The following is a 14,401-nucleotide window of genomic DNA, read 5'->3' on the forward strand; positions in this document are numbered from 1 at the left end:
CAGCAAATCATGTAAACAGTTTCCAAAAGACAGAAAGAGAGAGAAAGACGATAGATATTAAAGTCAGAGATGGATCTGGAGATTTAGAGACTAACACACACTCACTCACATACAACAGCACTTCAGTTTTGGGTCTATGTGTGAAACCAAGTATGCCTTAAACAAGGAAGACAAGCTTTTCAAAGGTGCAATTGGATAACTTCTGCCATAGAAATGGCTGAATTGGGACACAAGTGGGGAAAATTCCAGAACAAGGGCACATCTCTTTCTTTTCTGCAGTTCTTTCTCACCTTCTCAACCCTTACTAAAATGTCTCATTTTCAGGTTCTGTAAATCCTGCTAGTCTCAGGCAAAATTATGCTCCAGGAGTCTCAAATATTCTTATTTCATATTAGTCTTTATTTAGTAGACTTCTCAATTTTTCTATTCATCACAAGTAAAAGCCTGTTGATTTGAATCAGCCAAGAAACTTATCTGTCTGGCAAATGGCTTATGTATAAAGATAATCATCAATGTCATGAGGTAACCCATTTCAACTGCCTATTCAGAGCGTGCAGTAAGAGGGAATCCACCAAGTCTCAATATAACAATATTCTTTACTCCTGGATAGCTCAGTTAATGAAAAAATGGACACGGAAAATAATAGGAGAGCAAATCTTGCTCTGCCACAAGAGCCTTCCAGGTAGGTACAAGGTATTATTTTTTTCTACTCTCAGTCACTTAGTGGCAGGGGAAGTCATAGTCACAATGCTTAGGAGATGAAACTTTATGGATTTAGGCATGGATCCATCTAGTTTAATTAATATATTGGGTATGAGGAAGCTACTTGCCATACTTTCCAAGTGGTTCTCTCTCCCTGGAGAGGAATATTTTACTCAGCTTGTAAACTGGAAATAACAGATTTCTCACATTAGAAGCTCATTTTCTGGGTATGAGACAGGAGAGTTCATATTATGTATGTAGATCTCTTGCTTCTGTGTCTGATATGTGCTGAGGGACACATATCCTTCACACACGCTTTTATAAATACTTTATAAAATAACCTGCTTCTTGATTGGTCTTTATGATCCATAAGCTGTGGGATGTTCCTCTGGAAAGATGAAAATAGTAATAGAGTCCCATCTAGCCATTCAAAGCCATTCCTTCATTGTATTCTGTGTACATGAAGTTGGGGTTTGTTACTGACAAAATATATTCAGATACATTTCTACGTTAAAAGGATTGTGACATGCATAGGTGAATGTGTTTATTTTCAGTTTTACTTGTCAACATAGACGAATGAGAAAGAACTTGAAAGTACCACTGGATTAAGAATAGGAAAATGTGGCATGAATTTTGTTCCATTTTGTCCCATCTAATCACTTGGATAGTATTCAGGTATTCTTGGTCAGTTACTTGGCTGCTCTGGGCTTTAGTTTCTTAGTGATTACAATGAAGATTTGAATTACAGGATGGCTTTGAAAAAATAAACAAAACTCCCCTTTCTGTCTGTTGAGAATGTTGCACAGGGAGTTACAGAATGTTCTCATGACCGAATTGCTTTTAAATTTCACAGTGTGCCTGCATTTGAAGTCTTGGAAATATCCCCCCAGGAAGTATCTTCAGGCAGACTATTGAAGTCGGCCTCATCCCCACCACAGCATACATGGCTGACAGTTTTGAAAAAAGAGCAAGAGTTCCTGGGGGTGAGTGAGCCTCCTCCAACTTTGACTAGAGTAATTCTTTTGGGTCTAGAAAAGAATATTGAGTTGCATCAACTGTTTTCCCACTTGGATTCGTGAGAGGTGGCAGGTCCTCTGAAAAACATGGTAGATAAAGAGTTGGCACTAACTGGGTCCTTTTGGGAAGACAGAAGCATTTCCTCATAAAGACTTTAAATTGCTAGGACGAGAATGGCCAACAGGAGTGCAGGATTCATAATCTTTGTCTTTACTTAGATGTAAAGAACAATTACTGATGTTCAACATGACTAAGTACATAAAGGTGCATGGAGAAAAGTATTGGCCATCCATGCATTAGGTAGTGCTTGTTATCAATTCTTATAGTGGCCAGGGTATCCTGGAAAATCTTACGTGTGGATCATTTCTCAGGACAGTTTAGGACACTAAAGCAGTTTCTCATGTTTGGCTTCTATTATTAAAAAATGATATAATCTTGGGAAAATTTTTTTGATTTTCATGAAATTCATGTGTTTTTCTATAGGTAACACAAATTCTGATTGCTATGATATGCCTTTGTTTTGGAACAGTTGTCTGCTCTGTACTTGATATTTCACACATTGAGGGAGACATTTTTTCATCATTTAAAGCAGGTTATCCATTCTGGGGAGCCATATTTGTGAGTATACATCTATAATTGTTTCTGAAATAACACTGAACATAGGTTTTTCTCTTGCTCAGCTCTAACCAGTTGTTTATTTCCAGTATTAAGATGATATTTATAATTCTTAACATAGATATGCTCATTAACAACAACAAAAGATTCTTTTTACAACTGACAGTGGGTTAATTATTTAGCCCACAGTTTTATCCCATGAGAAACCTGAATCTAATTCAAGTTAAATGACTTGCCTAAGGGACACTTGACTAATAGTAATTGAACCTAAACTTTCAGAATCCAACTCCAAGAACATACCTCTAGCACTATTCATCAATAAAGTTATATGATAAATACATACAGCTTTATCTGTCAACTAAAAATAATAACAGAGGCTGGGCATGGTGGCTCACACCTGTAATCCCAGCACTTTGGGAGGCTGAGGCAGGTGGATCACCTGAAGTCAGGAGTTCGAGACCAGCCTGACCAACATGGTGAAACCTCGTCTCTAATAAATATAAAAAATTAGCTGAGTGTGATAGTGCACGCCTGTAATCCCAGCTACTTAAGAGGGTGAGGCAGGAGGCTTGTTTGAACCTGGGAGGCAGAGGTTGCAGTGAGCTGAGATTGTGCCATTGCACTCCAGCCTGGGCAATAAGAGCGAAACTCTGTCTCAAAATAATAATAATAATAATAGAAAATAAAGTTATCTTCATGAAAAATGAGGAAAGAGATTGCTGGGGTGAGAAAAATTAAGATCAATGGGCATATGGTGACCTTCTATGCCCTAGAAACTCTTTTAGGTATTTTCTCCTGGTATCTCTTTTACTCATTGTTCTAGCTGGAAAAACAGGTGGATGAGTAAGATAATAAGGTGTATAACTTTTTAAAGGTCTAATTGACATATAATAAATTGCAAGTATTTCAGGTGTACAATTTGCTAACCTTTGACACACATAGACACACATGAAAGCATCACCACATTAATACAATGTATGTATCCATCATTTCCAAAAGCTTCCCTGTGTATCTTTGTAACTCTTTCTTCCTCCCTCCACTCCTTGTCCTCTCATCCCCAAGAAAACATTGATCTGCTTTCTGTGAATATAAATTAACTTGCAGTTTTTAGAGCTTTATATAGGTATGTTCTCTTTACTGTTTGTCTTCCTTCGCTGCACAGTTATTTTGAGATTATTCATGTTTTTTCTTTATATCGATACTTCATTCACAAGAATATATTTTAATTCTAAACTATGTCACATTCACTTTGAATTCTGCTAAATCCTTAGGGCTCGGATGACTTGTTCAGGACTCTCCTTGAACCTCTACCTCTGTTATAATTGAAACTTGGCTCTGTCTTTGTATTTCAAACACAGTTTATTAGGTGTCTCTCAAACCATCAAACTCACAATCTGGGTCTTTAGGAGATTGCTTTGAATTTGTGCTATTTACTTATATTTATATCAAATATGTAAATGTTTGGTAACAATATCATAGTGTACATTTTCATAATTACTCTATATTCACATGATATATGTCAAACTCTAGAAATATGCATGCCACAAACACATGTTTCATGCCTAAAGGAGCTGACGGAAGACGCACATACGAACAGACAATTGCAATAGAATGAGAGTGGTGGTCTAACAGATTCATGCCCCTGATGTTGCTGGACGTTGCTACTCCAAGAGTAACCCCTGCATTGTGTCAGGGTTAGCATCTCCTGGGAGCCTCATGTAAATGAAGAATTTCATGCTCCATCCAGGACCTAATGAATAAGAATCTGCATTTTAGCAAGACCCTCACGTGATTCATATACACTTTTTTTTTTTTTTTAGATGGAGTCTTGCTCTTGTCACCCAGGCTGGAGTGCAGTGGCATGATCTTGGCTCACTGCAACCTCTGCCTCCCGGGTTCAAGTGATTCTCCTGTCTCAGCCTCCCTAGTAGCTGGGACTACAGGCGCACGCCACCATGACTGGCTAATTTTTGTATTTTTAGTAGAGACAGGGTTTCACCGTTTTGGTCAGGCTGGTCGTGAACTCCTGACCTCAAATGATTCCCCCGCCTCGGCTTCCCAAAGTGCTGGGATTACAGACATGAGCCACCACACCCAGCCTTATTCGTATACACATTTAATTCTGAGAAGCACTGTATAGAAAATAAGAATAAGGAAATATTGGGCTCACAAGTGACATTAAAAAGTAACTTTATCGAGTACCCCAAATTTTACCTATGTTTGGAAGATGGGGTTAAAAAGGACACATTGAAAACAAGAAACTCATTGTGGCTTTTTTTTTCCTCCTTTTTGAACAGTTTTCCATTTCTGGAATTTTGTCAATTATATCTGAAAGGAGAAATGCAACATATCTGGTGAGTTGCCCGTTTCTGTCTTTGTCCATCCTTGAAAAGATAAGAAAAACAGAGTTTTAAGAGTCTTAAGGGAAACACATCTTTGTCTCCTATATTACTTGTGAATGTGGATATATGATTTTGTTTCAATCTATTTTGTGTCCTAAGGCTTTTTGCAACAGAAGTTGGATATAATAATTAGAAACATAAATTGCACCATTTAACATACAATGAAGTTTATGTTTACCTTGACGCTCGTTCTAAAAAAAAGTGTCCTCACACTGGCATTGTCCTTGTAGGCATATTCACATGATCAAATAAATAGCTTTCAATTAAGGAGAATATTTGAGGAAAGACCGTACGTGTTCATGTGGTTCCTGAAGGCAGTCCAGCGAGAAAGTAATATATGCTCATTAAACAATGCGGACATTTTCAGGGTTTCCTTTTTTAACCAAAATTTGGAAGCGATGTGGAATTTACTGGATGCATCCAGCCCTGAAATGAAGATAGGTTTATTGAATGTGCCAGCAAGTGCAGGCCCAGGTCTGAGTGTTCTTCACTATCATCAGGTGAGAGGAAGCCTGGGAGCAAACGCTGCCAGCAGCATAGCTGGGGGAACAGGAATTACCATCCTGATCATCAACCTGAAGAAGAGCTCGGCTTATATCCACATCCACAGTTGCCAGAAATTTTTCGAGACCGACAAGTGCTTTATGGCTTCCTTTTCCACTGTATGTATTTTTGTGTGTGTGGCAAGACTAAGATTCTGGGTCCTAATGTAAGTAAGAAGCCCTCTTTTCCTGTTCCATGAACACCATCCTTTTCTGTAACTTCTATTACATAGTACAGTGTTCTGTAAGTTCACACAGTCCAGGGAGATGCTGGCTGCCCGCTCCCCTCAACCCTGGCAAATTCCTCGGGGTTAAAGTTATCTACTGCAAGTGACGATCTCTGGGTTTTTCTGTGCCTCTGTGTGTGTGTGTGTGTGTGTTTCTGTGTGTGTGTATGCGTCACTTTAGAAGGACTGGTCAGATGGTAGGGAGATGAAAACAGGAGATGCTATAAGAAAATAAACTTTTGGGGCGCCTACCATGTGACTCTTTTTGTTTGTCGTTTGTTGCTGTTCAATAGGAAATTGTAGTGATGATGCTGTTTCTCACCATTTTGGGACTTGGTAGTGCGGTGTCACTCACAGTCTATGGAGCTGGGGAAGAACTCAAAGGAAACAAGGTAGATAGAAGCCCGATACAAAATCTTGAATGACAGGTTAACGAACTGGAGCTTTATTCCTTAAAAATATGGCCTGGGTTTTCTGAAACATTTCTTCCAGAAAATAGTTTCTCCAAGTTTTATTACTTTGGTTTCCAAATCTCACATTTTAAATCACATTTTATACCCATAAGTAGCACACATTTCATAATATATCCCTCTGAATGAGGGTTGGGATAATAGGATCTGTATAATGTTAGAAAATGCCTTAAAGTGTGTGGAGCATGAGAGATGAATGTGCAGAAGGCTTGTGAGGAAACCTCCCAGGTATCTGCATTGTTTTCTGCCCCAGAAGTAGCCTATTCCTGTTTCTGTTTTATTCCTTTGTTTCTTGACTTTTCCTTTCCAACTTGCTCTAAAACCTCAGCTTTCTTTCCTTTCTGATTCATGACTACCAAATGTTTCCACTTGCCTCACCTGTCCATTACACCTTTGATGAGAACCACCAGCACCTCGTGCTCATGTACTTGCCCATGTCTGATGGAAGAAACATACTCTCTCCATCTGTCCAGTTTCCTGAGGCATTCAAGTCTAGCCACCTTTTAAAATCACTCTCCTCCAGGCTGGGCACGGTGGCTCATGCCTGTAATCCCAGCACTTTGTGAGGCCGAGGAGGGCGGATCACTTGAAGTCAGGAGTTTGAAACCAGCCTGGCCAAATGGCGAAATCAAATCTCTACTAAAAAATACAACAAAACAAAACAAAACAACAAAAACAGAAAAGGAAACATTAGCCCAGCGTGGTGGCAGGCACCTGAGGTTCCAGATACTTGGGAGGCTGAGGCAGGAGAATCGCTTGAGCCCAAGAGGTGGAGGTTACAGTGAGCCTAGATCATGCCGCTGCACCCCAGCGTGGGTGACAGAGCCAGACTTCCCAGCACTTTGGGAGGCCGAAGCCAGAGAATAATTTGAGGTCAGGATTTGGAGAACAGCCTGGCCAACATGGTGAAACTCCGTCTGTACCAAAAATATAAAACTTAGTGGGGCATGGGGGCACACACCTGTAATTTCAGCTACTTAGGAGGCTGAGGCAGGAGAATTGCTTGAACCCGGGAGGGAGAAGTTGCAGTGAGCCAAGATCATGGCCACTGCACTCCAGCCTGGGTGACATAGTGAGCCTCTGTCTCAAAAAAAATAAAAGAAATAAAAAAAAATCACTCTCTTCCAAAGATAGATAAATAAGACAGCAGATATACTAAGGAATAACCTCACCAACGTGTCATCGACTGACATGATTTCTTTTGGGCCCACTTGGCCAGCCAGTCTGGTTTGGTTTTCTGGAAATGAAAGAAATAATCAGAGTTTAATGACAGAGAGCGTGAGAGCCAGAAAGACAAAAGTAGATGAGGTAAGTCTCTTGAGCAAGACTTCTAGGGATGGGAAATTCGTGGTAATTGATATGAAATGATTTTTCCCTTATCAGGTTCCAGACGATCGTGTTTATGAAGAATTAAACATATATTCAGCTACTTACAGTGAGTTGGAAGACCGAGGGGAAATGTCTCCTCCCATTGATTTATAAGAATCACGTGTCCAGAACACTCTGATTCACAGCCAAGGATCCAGAAGGCCAAGGTCGTGTTAAGGGGCTACTGGAAAAATTTCTATTCTCTCCACAGCCGGCCAATTTTATATTAGATTTATTCACCAGATGAGAATATTTTGTTTTTGTTGCTTCTGTTCACCTTAATATTCTCCTTCCATTTGTAGATATGATAGACTCCTATTTTTCTTGTTTTATATTATGACTTCACACACATCTCTGCTGGAAAGTCAACATGTAGTAAGCAAGATTTAACTGTTTCATTATAACTGTGCAAATACAGAAAACAAGAAGGCTGGCTGAAAGTTGGTTAAACTTTGACAGTTTGATAATATTTGGTTCTTAGGGTTTTTTTTTTTAGCATTCCTAATAGTTACAGTTGGGCATGATTTGTACCATCCACCCATACCCACACAGTCACATACACATATGTATTACTTACACTATATATAACTTTCTATGCAAATATTTTACCACCAGTCAATAATACATTTTTGCAAAGACATGAAGTTTTATAAAGATCTGTATAATTGCCTGAATCACCAGCACATTCACTGACATGATATTATTTGCAGATTGATAAGTAGGAAGTTGGGAATGTTATTGTTACCACTGTCTGGGGAGGTAGATAGGTAAAAACAGGGAAATTATAAGTGGAGAGATCATTTAGTAAAATATTTGCGAAAAAAGAAGACTAAATTAAGACCTAAGCAGAAATAAAGTGAGTGGAAATGTAAACAATGGTTATATCTAAAACATGTAGAAAAACAGTAACTGATAGATTTTGTTAACAAATTAAATTAAAGAATAAAGTTAGACAAGCAACTGGTTGACTAATACATTAAGTGTTTAGGTCTAAGATGAAAGGAGAACACTGGTTATGTTGAAAAAATGATAAAAAGGGCCAGGGGCGGAGGCTCACGCCTGTAATCCCAGCACTTTGGGAGACCGAGGTGGGCAGATCACGAGGTCAGGAGTTTGAGACCAGCCTGGCCAACATAGTGAAATCCCATCTCTACTAAAAATCCAAACAAAAAATTAGCTGGGTGTGGTGGTGGGCTCCTGTAGTCCCAGCTACTTGGGAGGCTGAGACAGGAGAATCGCTTGAACCCAGGAAGTGGAGGTTGCAGTGAGCTGAGATCGCACCAGTGCACTCTAGCCTGGGTGACAATGGGAGACTCCATCTCAAAAAAAAAGAAAAAAAGAAAAGATAAAAAGTCAGAAGTATGAAAGGTAGAGGACAAATAGACCTGAATTAAGCTTATTTTTAGACTTTCATTTTGGGGAGACAAAGGGAAATGCAACTATAGAAGGCCTGATGACATCCAATACAGAGTTCTGGTAAAGATAGAGTTTGATACAGGTTTAGTGTCATTATAAGAGAAATCATTATTAAATGAAGCAAGTTAACAGTCTAAGAGAATCATTTTGAGATAGAAGTGAAGCTAAGTTAAACTTCATATGCCTATAATTGGAGGGAAAAACTGAGGATAAAATCTAGACTAGAAGATACAATAATTAGGCATAAACATGCATTGTGAAACAGTAGAGAGCAGGTAGCCCAAAATAGAGAAAGATTAGATAAAGAGAAAATAAGTATCCATCAGAGACAGTATCTGTAGGCTTGGGCAAGAGAAAAGTCCACAGTGATAAGCAACTCCACCTAAGGCATGAATATGGGGCAGAGAAAATAGCAATAGTGAATGAATGTAAAAAGTGTTGAGAAATTCCACACATGGGTATTGTGATGAGTAAATGAATAAGATATTTGCAAAGACCTTTAGAGACAGAGAATGGGGGCATATGTGAGAAATAAGATAGTTGATTATGAATAGAAGGTAGTGAAGAAAAGCAAGCTAAGAAAAAATTCTGTTTATAAAAGAAGGAAAAGATAGTTTATGTTTTTAGACTAAGTATGAGTCTTATAGAATGACTGAAAAAAATCAGTCTGAGAGTATTAGTCACAATTAATGAAATAGTTAATTACATTTTATGTATTGAGGATGCCAAGATTAAAAGGTGACAGGTAGATGTTAATTTCCCTAGATTATGAAAGTGATCACGACAATCACACAACAAATAATTAAGTGACTTGGTATGCTTTATTTAATTGTAGGGCCTGAGGATTTCCCCTTCTCATTTTTCTAAAATAAAATTTTGTTTCTCCAAATTTGACAGCAGAATAAAAAACCCTACCCTTTCACTGTGTATCATGCTAAGCTGCATCTCTACTCTTGATCATCTGTAGGTATTAATCACATCACTTCCATGGCATGGATGTTCACATACAGACTCTTAAACCTGGTTTACCAGGACCCCTAGGAGTGGATCCAAGCTATCTTTACAGTTGTATAATATATGATTTCTTTTATTTCACTCAACTTATATTTTCATCATTGACTACGTATTTCTTTTACACAACACACAATTTAGAAATTTTTTCTCAAGATCATTTGGAGAGTTGCCCCACCCTGCCTGCCTTTTATAGTATGCACACCTCAGGCAGACACAGAGCACAATGCTGGGGTTCTCTTCACACTATCACTGCCCCAAATTGTCTTTCTAAATTTCAACTTCAAGGTCATCTTCTCCATGAAGACCCTTTTCATCCAGCCTTAATTTCTTGCTCCATAACTACTCTATCCCATGATGCAGTATTGTATCATTAATTATTAGTGTGCTTGTGACCTCCTTATGTATTCTCAATTACCTGTATTTGTGCAATAAATTGGAATAATGTAACTTGATTTCGTATCTGTCTTTGTGTTGGCATACAAGATTTAGGAACTTATCACAGATAATGGGGAATTAAGGCATCAATAAAATGATGCCAAAGACCAACAGCAGTTTCTGAAGTCCTCCTTTTCATCAGCCCTTTATCAAACAGAACACTCTATAAACAACCCATAGCCAGAAAACAGAATGTAGGAACAAACACCAGCCATCTTTTGTCAATAATTGATGGAACAGAGTTGAAAGGAAACTGGAGCATGAGTCCTATTTGACCAGTCAGTCCTCACTCTTATTTACTTGCTACGTAAACTTGAGAAAGTTTTTTCTCCTTGTGAACCTCAGGTTTTACATCTGAAAATGAGAAATTTGGAACAAAAGATTCCTAACTGGTCTTTCTGTTCCTATATTCTGTGATTTTTCAATATTTAGGATTTTTGGTAATCACAATTACCGAGTTTGTGGTTGAGATAGCAACAGCAATCAGGACAATTTGGTGGACATATTTTCAAAGGAGCAGCTCTCCACTTTGGGTAAAGAAGTGTGTGGTGTAGCAGGACACCTGGGACAATAATATTTTTCTAAATCCCCCTGAAAAATGCTAATCAAAGGGTTTTTTTTTTTTCTAAAAATTGTCTTAGAAATAAAATTTCCCCTTTGGGAGGCCAAGGCGGGCGGATCACGAGGTCAGGAGATAAAGACCACGGTGAAACCCCGTCTCTACTAAAAATACTAAAAATTAGCCAGGCGCGGTGGCAGGTGCCTGTAGTCCCAGCTACTCAGGTGGCTGAGGCAAGAGAATGGCGTGAACCCGGGAGGGGGGGCTTGCAGTGAGCCGAGATCACGCCACTGCACTCCAGCCTAGGTGACAGAGCCAGACTCTGTCTCAAAAAAAAAAAAAAAGAAATAAAATTTTCCAAATAATTCCCATTATAAGTATATAATAGGTAACAATTCCCGCTATAGACATGAATCTACTTATATAAACAACTAATGAGACAGGGTACCATATTTTTAAGTGTAACCTGATTTAGAGTGTTGGGGTAAATCTATATATCCAAGAGCTTGAGGGTCCCTCGTTAGTATCTCTCTGTGTTACGTGAGTATTTCTCTCCACTGGAAAACCTCTGTTCACTCTACAAACAGTTAAGTGAGCTGAACTTACATCTCCAAATTGCTTCTATCTGGGAGTTCCAGCATAGGGTTTTGTTGAACAATATTTGGGGAGCATGGATTATTAAGCCGGTGGATTTTGGAATACAATATACACAGAAGCAAATTGCAGTAGCTATATTAGGTATTGGCTCTATGATCTTGGCCAATCATTTTATTTTATCTTAGTTTTTTTTGTTTGTTTCTTAAATGGATATATTAAACTTAATATTGTACATGTTCAAAAATCATTTAGCCCAGTTTCTAGAATGATGAATGGAACCTATTTTTTTATTTATAGACATTGATGTGTAATCCTGAACATGAAATTAAGAAAAGAGACACTGTCAGCTTCTCAGGAACATTTGGCAATATTCACCTATCCCTTAACTCTGGTTGGAAAAAGTGGGCTTAAGACCCTGAGTAAGATCAGGGAATGTAATTATTAGTAACCTTCACATAGACTACTTCCAGATAAATTGAACTGTAAAAAACATATATTACAAAATGATGTTATCTTAATGATGTTATCTTAGTCCCAAAAAGGCAAAGAAGTAGATGGAAAGAGGCTCCAGGGAAAATGCTATCAGATGAGTTTTGGGAAACCTTTAAAAGCATATCAACTTTCTTCATCAGTGAGAAATATCTTAACCCACCATGTCTGACTATCAGGAAGGAACTGGTTGAAAAACAGTACAAGAAGCTCAATCTGTAAAAAACAGAAGGAAGAGAGAGAGCCAAGATCAATTTTTGGCTCTAACACTAAACAGCGTGTAAAAGGTGCCCAGAGAAAACAGCTCATTTCCTCTCCTTATTTCATGGCCCTATATAACATTTTTGGATTGGAATCTGTTTTATGCTGCTGTAAGGCCTTCTCCTGGGGATAGATTTAGGCTGGGCAGAAGGAGGACTGGCAATTGGTCTATATGAGAATGTTAAGAGTGGTTTCTTACATGATATGCTATTGTTCAATGATTTTTTTTTTTTTTTAGAGACAAGTGTCCTAGGATAGACAATGGTGCTGCCGTTTTGCCATTTGTAAATAAATTGATATTTTATCTAACATGATTCTATGGATATGGCAATAGACCTGAATAAGGGCCAATGCCCTGTTAGATTCCAGACATTTTGCTATGAATTGTCTGGAATTCAGAAAATATGAATTGCTATAAATGCTGTCCTTCAGAAGTTCATGTGCAAAAAGGGAGAGAGGAGAGAAAGATCCACTTAGGCAAATAGAAGATGCTACTAGAACGTAGAGAAAGAGTTTTTCTGGCATGAGCAGGTACCATGAGAACAATTAAACTGGAAAATTTGAACTGGAATTCCAAATCCTATAGGAGAGTAAGAAAGTGAATAAAGCCGGGCTGGTTGTGGTGGCTCACGCCTGTAATCCCAGCACTTTGGGAGGCAGAGGTGGGCATGTAGCAGGACGAGCCGCAGACAAAACTCCTTCAGCACTGAGTTAAAGAAGGAAGGGGTTTATTCGGCCAGGAGCATCAGCAAGACTCCTGTTTCAAGAGCTGAGCTCCCCAAGTGAGCAATTCCTGTCCCTTTTAAGGGCTCACAACTCTAAGGGGGTGCACGTGACAGGGTCGTGATCAATTGACCAAGCAGCAGGTACGTGACTAGGGGCTGCATGCACCTGTAATTAGATTGGAACAAAACAGGATAGGGATTTTCACAGTGCTTTTTTATACAATGTCTGTAATCTATAGATAACATAACTGATTAGGTCAGAGGTTGATCTTTAACTACCAGGCCTAGGGTGTGGTACCGGGCTATCTGCTTGTGGATTTCATTTCTGCCTTTTAGTTTTTACTTTTTTTTTTCTTTGGAGGCAGAAATTGTGCATAAGACAATATGAGGGTTGGTCTCTTCCTTTAGGCAGATCACAAGGTCAGGAGTTCAAGACAAGCCTGGCCAACATAGTGAAACCCTGTCTCTACTAAAAATACAAAAATTAGCTGGGTGTGGTGGCATGTGCCTGTAGTCCCAGCTACTCGGGAGGCTGAGGCAGGAGAATCACTTGAACCTGGGAGGTGGAGGTTGCAGTGAGCTGAGATGGCGCCATTGCACTCCAGCCTGGGTGACAGAGTGAGACTCTGTCCCTCCCCGCCAAAAAAAGAAAGAAAGTAAATAAAGCCAAACTTACTTGAATTTCCATTATATCTCCAGCCTTCTGCTGAAAGCCTAACTTGTGTTACTTCATTTTAATCCATGAAACAAACTCTTGAGGTAAGCAATACCTCTTTTTTAAAGCTGTAAGCGTCTTTACATAACAAGAATAAGAACAATTTGCCCAAGGCCACTTAGCCATGAGATTATAGAGCTGGGATTTAAACCCAGGCTGGCTTGACTTTAGTGTCTGTGCTCTTCCTACTTGGCTTAACTGTCTGTCTTAGCCATGGGAGGTGTGAAATTAATGAATACTATCTTCCAAATGATTACACATTTGTTCTTGAGATAGAAAACATGAAGCATTAATTGGTGGTACAGTTCTATGTAGTTATCTCTACATAACCATCTTTTTTTAAAACCTAGACACAAGAACTAACTTCTTTACACCTCACACTCCAGCCCCTGGAAATCACCTATTTCCAGGTCTCTGGTATCACCTGATATCTTGGGCTCTTCTTCTACTAGGGTTTGTAACAGATGGAAGATGTCTACTTCTTTTAGTATTCCTCTCTGAAGGGAGGATGATACTCTGAATATGGAGTATCACACTTGATTATCTTAAGTTTTGTTACAGAATAAGACTCTTGCTTCCAGAGGTGTTACGGCCTGAATTGTGTTCCCCTAAAAGTTTATATGTTGAAGTTCTAAGCACCAGGACCTCAGAATGTGACATATTTGGAGACAGGTTCTTTAAAGAGTAGTTAAATTAAAATGAGACATTCAGGGTGGACCCTAACTCAATATGAGTAATATTCTTATAAGAAGAGGAGTTCAGGACACAGACATGTACAGAAGGAATACTACGTGAAGACAGAAAGAAAATGGCTATTTATAAGCCAATAAGAGAGGCCTGGAACAGA

General features: G+C 38.9%; 1 protein-coding gene across 2 annotated transcripts; it reads left to right on the forward strand.

The window, feature by feature from the left end:
- Positions 1-524: 524 nt before the first annotated feature.
- MS4A2 (membrane spanning 4-domains A2) lies at positions 525-10,225 on the forward strand. 2 transcript variants are annotated; one of them, XM_032151823.2, is made up of 7 exons: positions 525-682; positions 1,556-1,685; positions 2,203-2,337; positions 4,632-4,688; positions 5,237-5,398; positions 5,799-5,897; positions 7,359-10,225. In XM_032151823.2, the coding sequence occupies exons 1-7, from the start codon at positions 627-629 to the stop codon at positions 7,455-7,457; spliced, it is 738 nt and encodes a 245-aa protein (XP_032007714.2). In that variant the 5' UTR covers positions 525-626; the 3' UTR covers positions 7,458-10,225. The 2 variants fall into 2 exon arrangements, with proteins under 2 accessions (XP_032007714.2, XP_058295785.1); XM_058439802.1 differs by lacking the exon at positions 2,203-2,337.
- The last annotated feature ends 4,176 nt before the right edge of the window (positions 10,226-14,401 follow it).

Source organism: Hylobates moloch, unplaced genomic scaffold (assembly GCF_009828535.3).
Source record: "Hylobates moloch isolate HMO894 unplaced genomic scaffold, HMol_V3 SCAFFOLD_5, whole genome shotgun sequence".
Classification (NCBI taxonomy): Eukaryota; Metazoa; Chordata; class Mammalia; order Primates; family Hylobatidae; genus Hylobates; species Hylobates moloch.

What these genes read in the sequence shown, in the direction of transcription:
- MS4A2 (XM_032151823.2), top strand. Translation starts at nt 627, where the DNA reads ATGGACACGGAAAATAATAGGAGAGCAAATCTTGCTCTGCCACAAGAG. An exon ending in GGAGAAATGCAACATATCTG is followed by an intron (nt 4,689 to 5,236) that starts GTGAGTTGCCCG and finishes CACTATCATCAG; the next exon opens with GTGAGAGGAAGCCTGGGAGC. An exon ending in AAGAACTCAAAGGAAACAAG is followed by an intron (nt 5,898 to 7,358) that starts GTAGATAGAAGC and finishes TTCCCTTATCAG; the next exon opens with GTTCCAGACGATCGTGTTTA.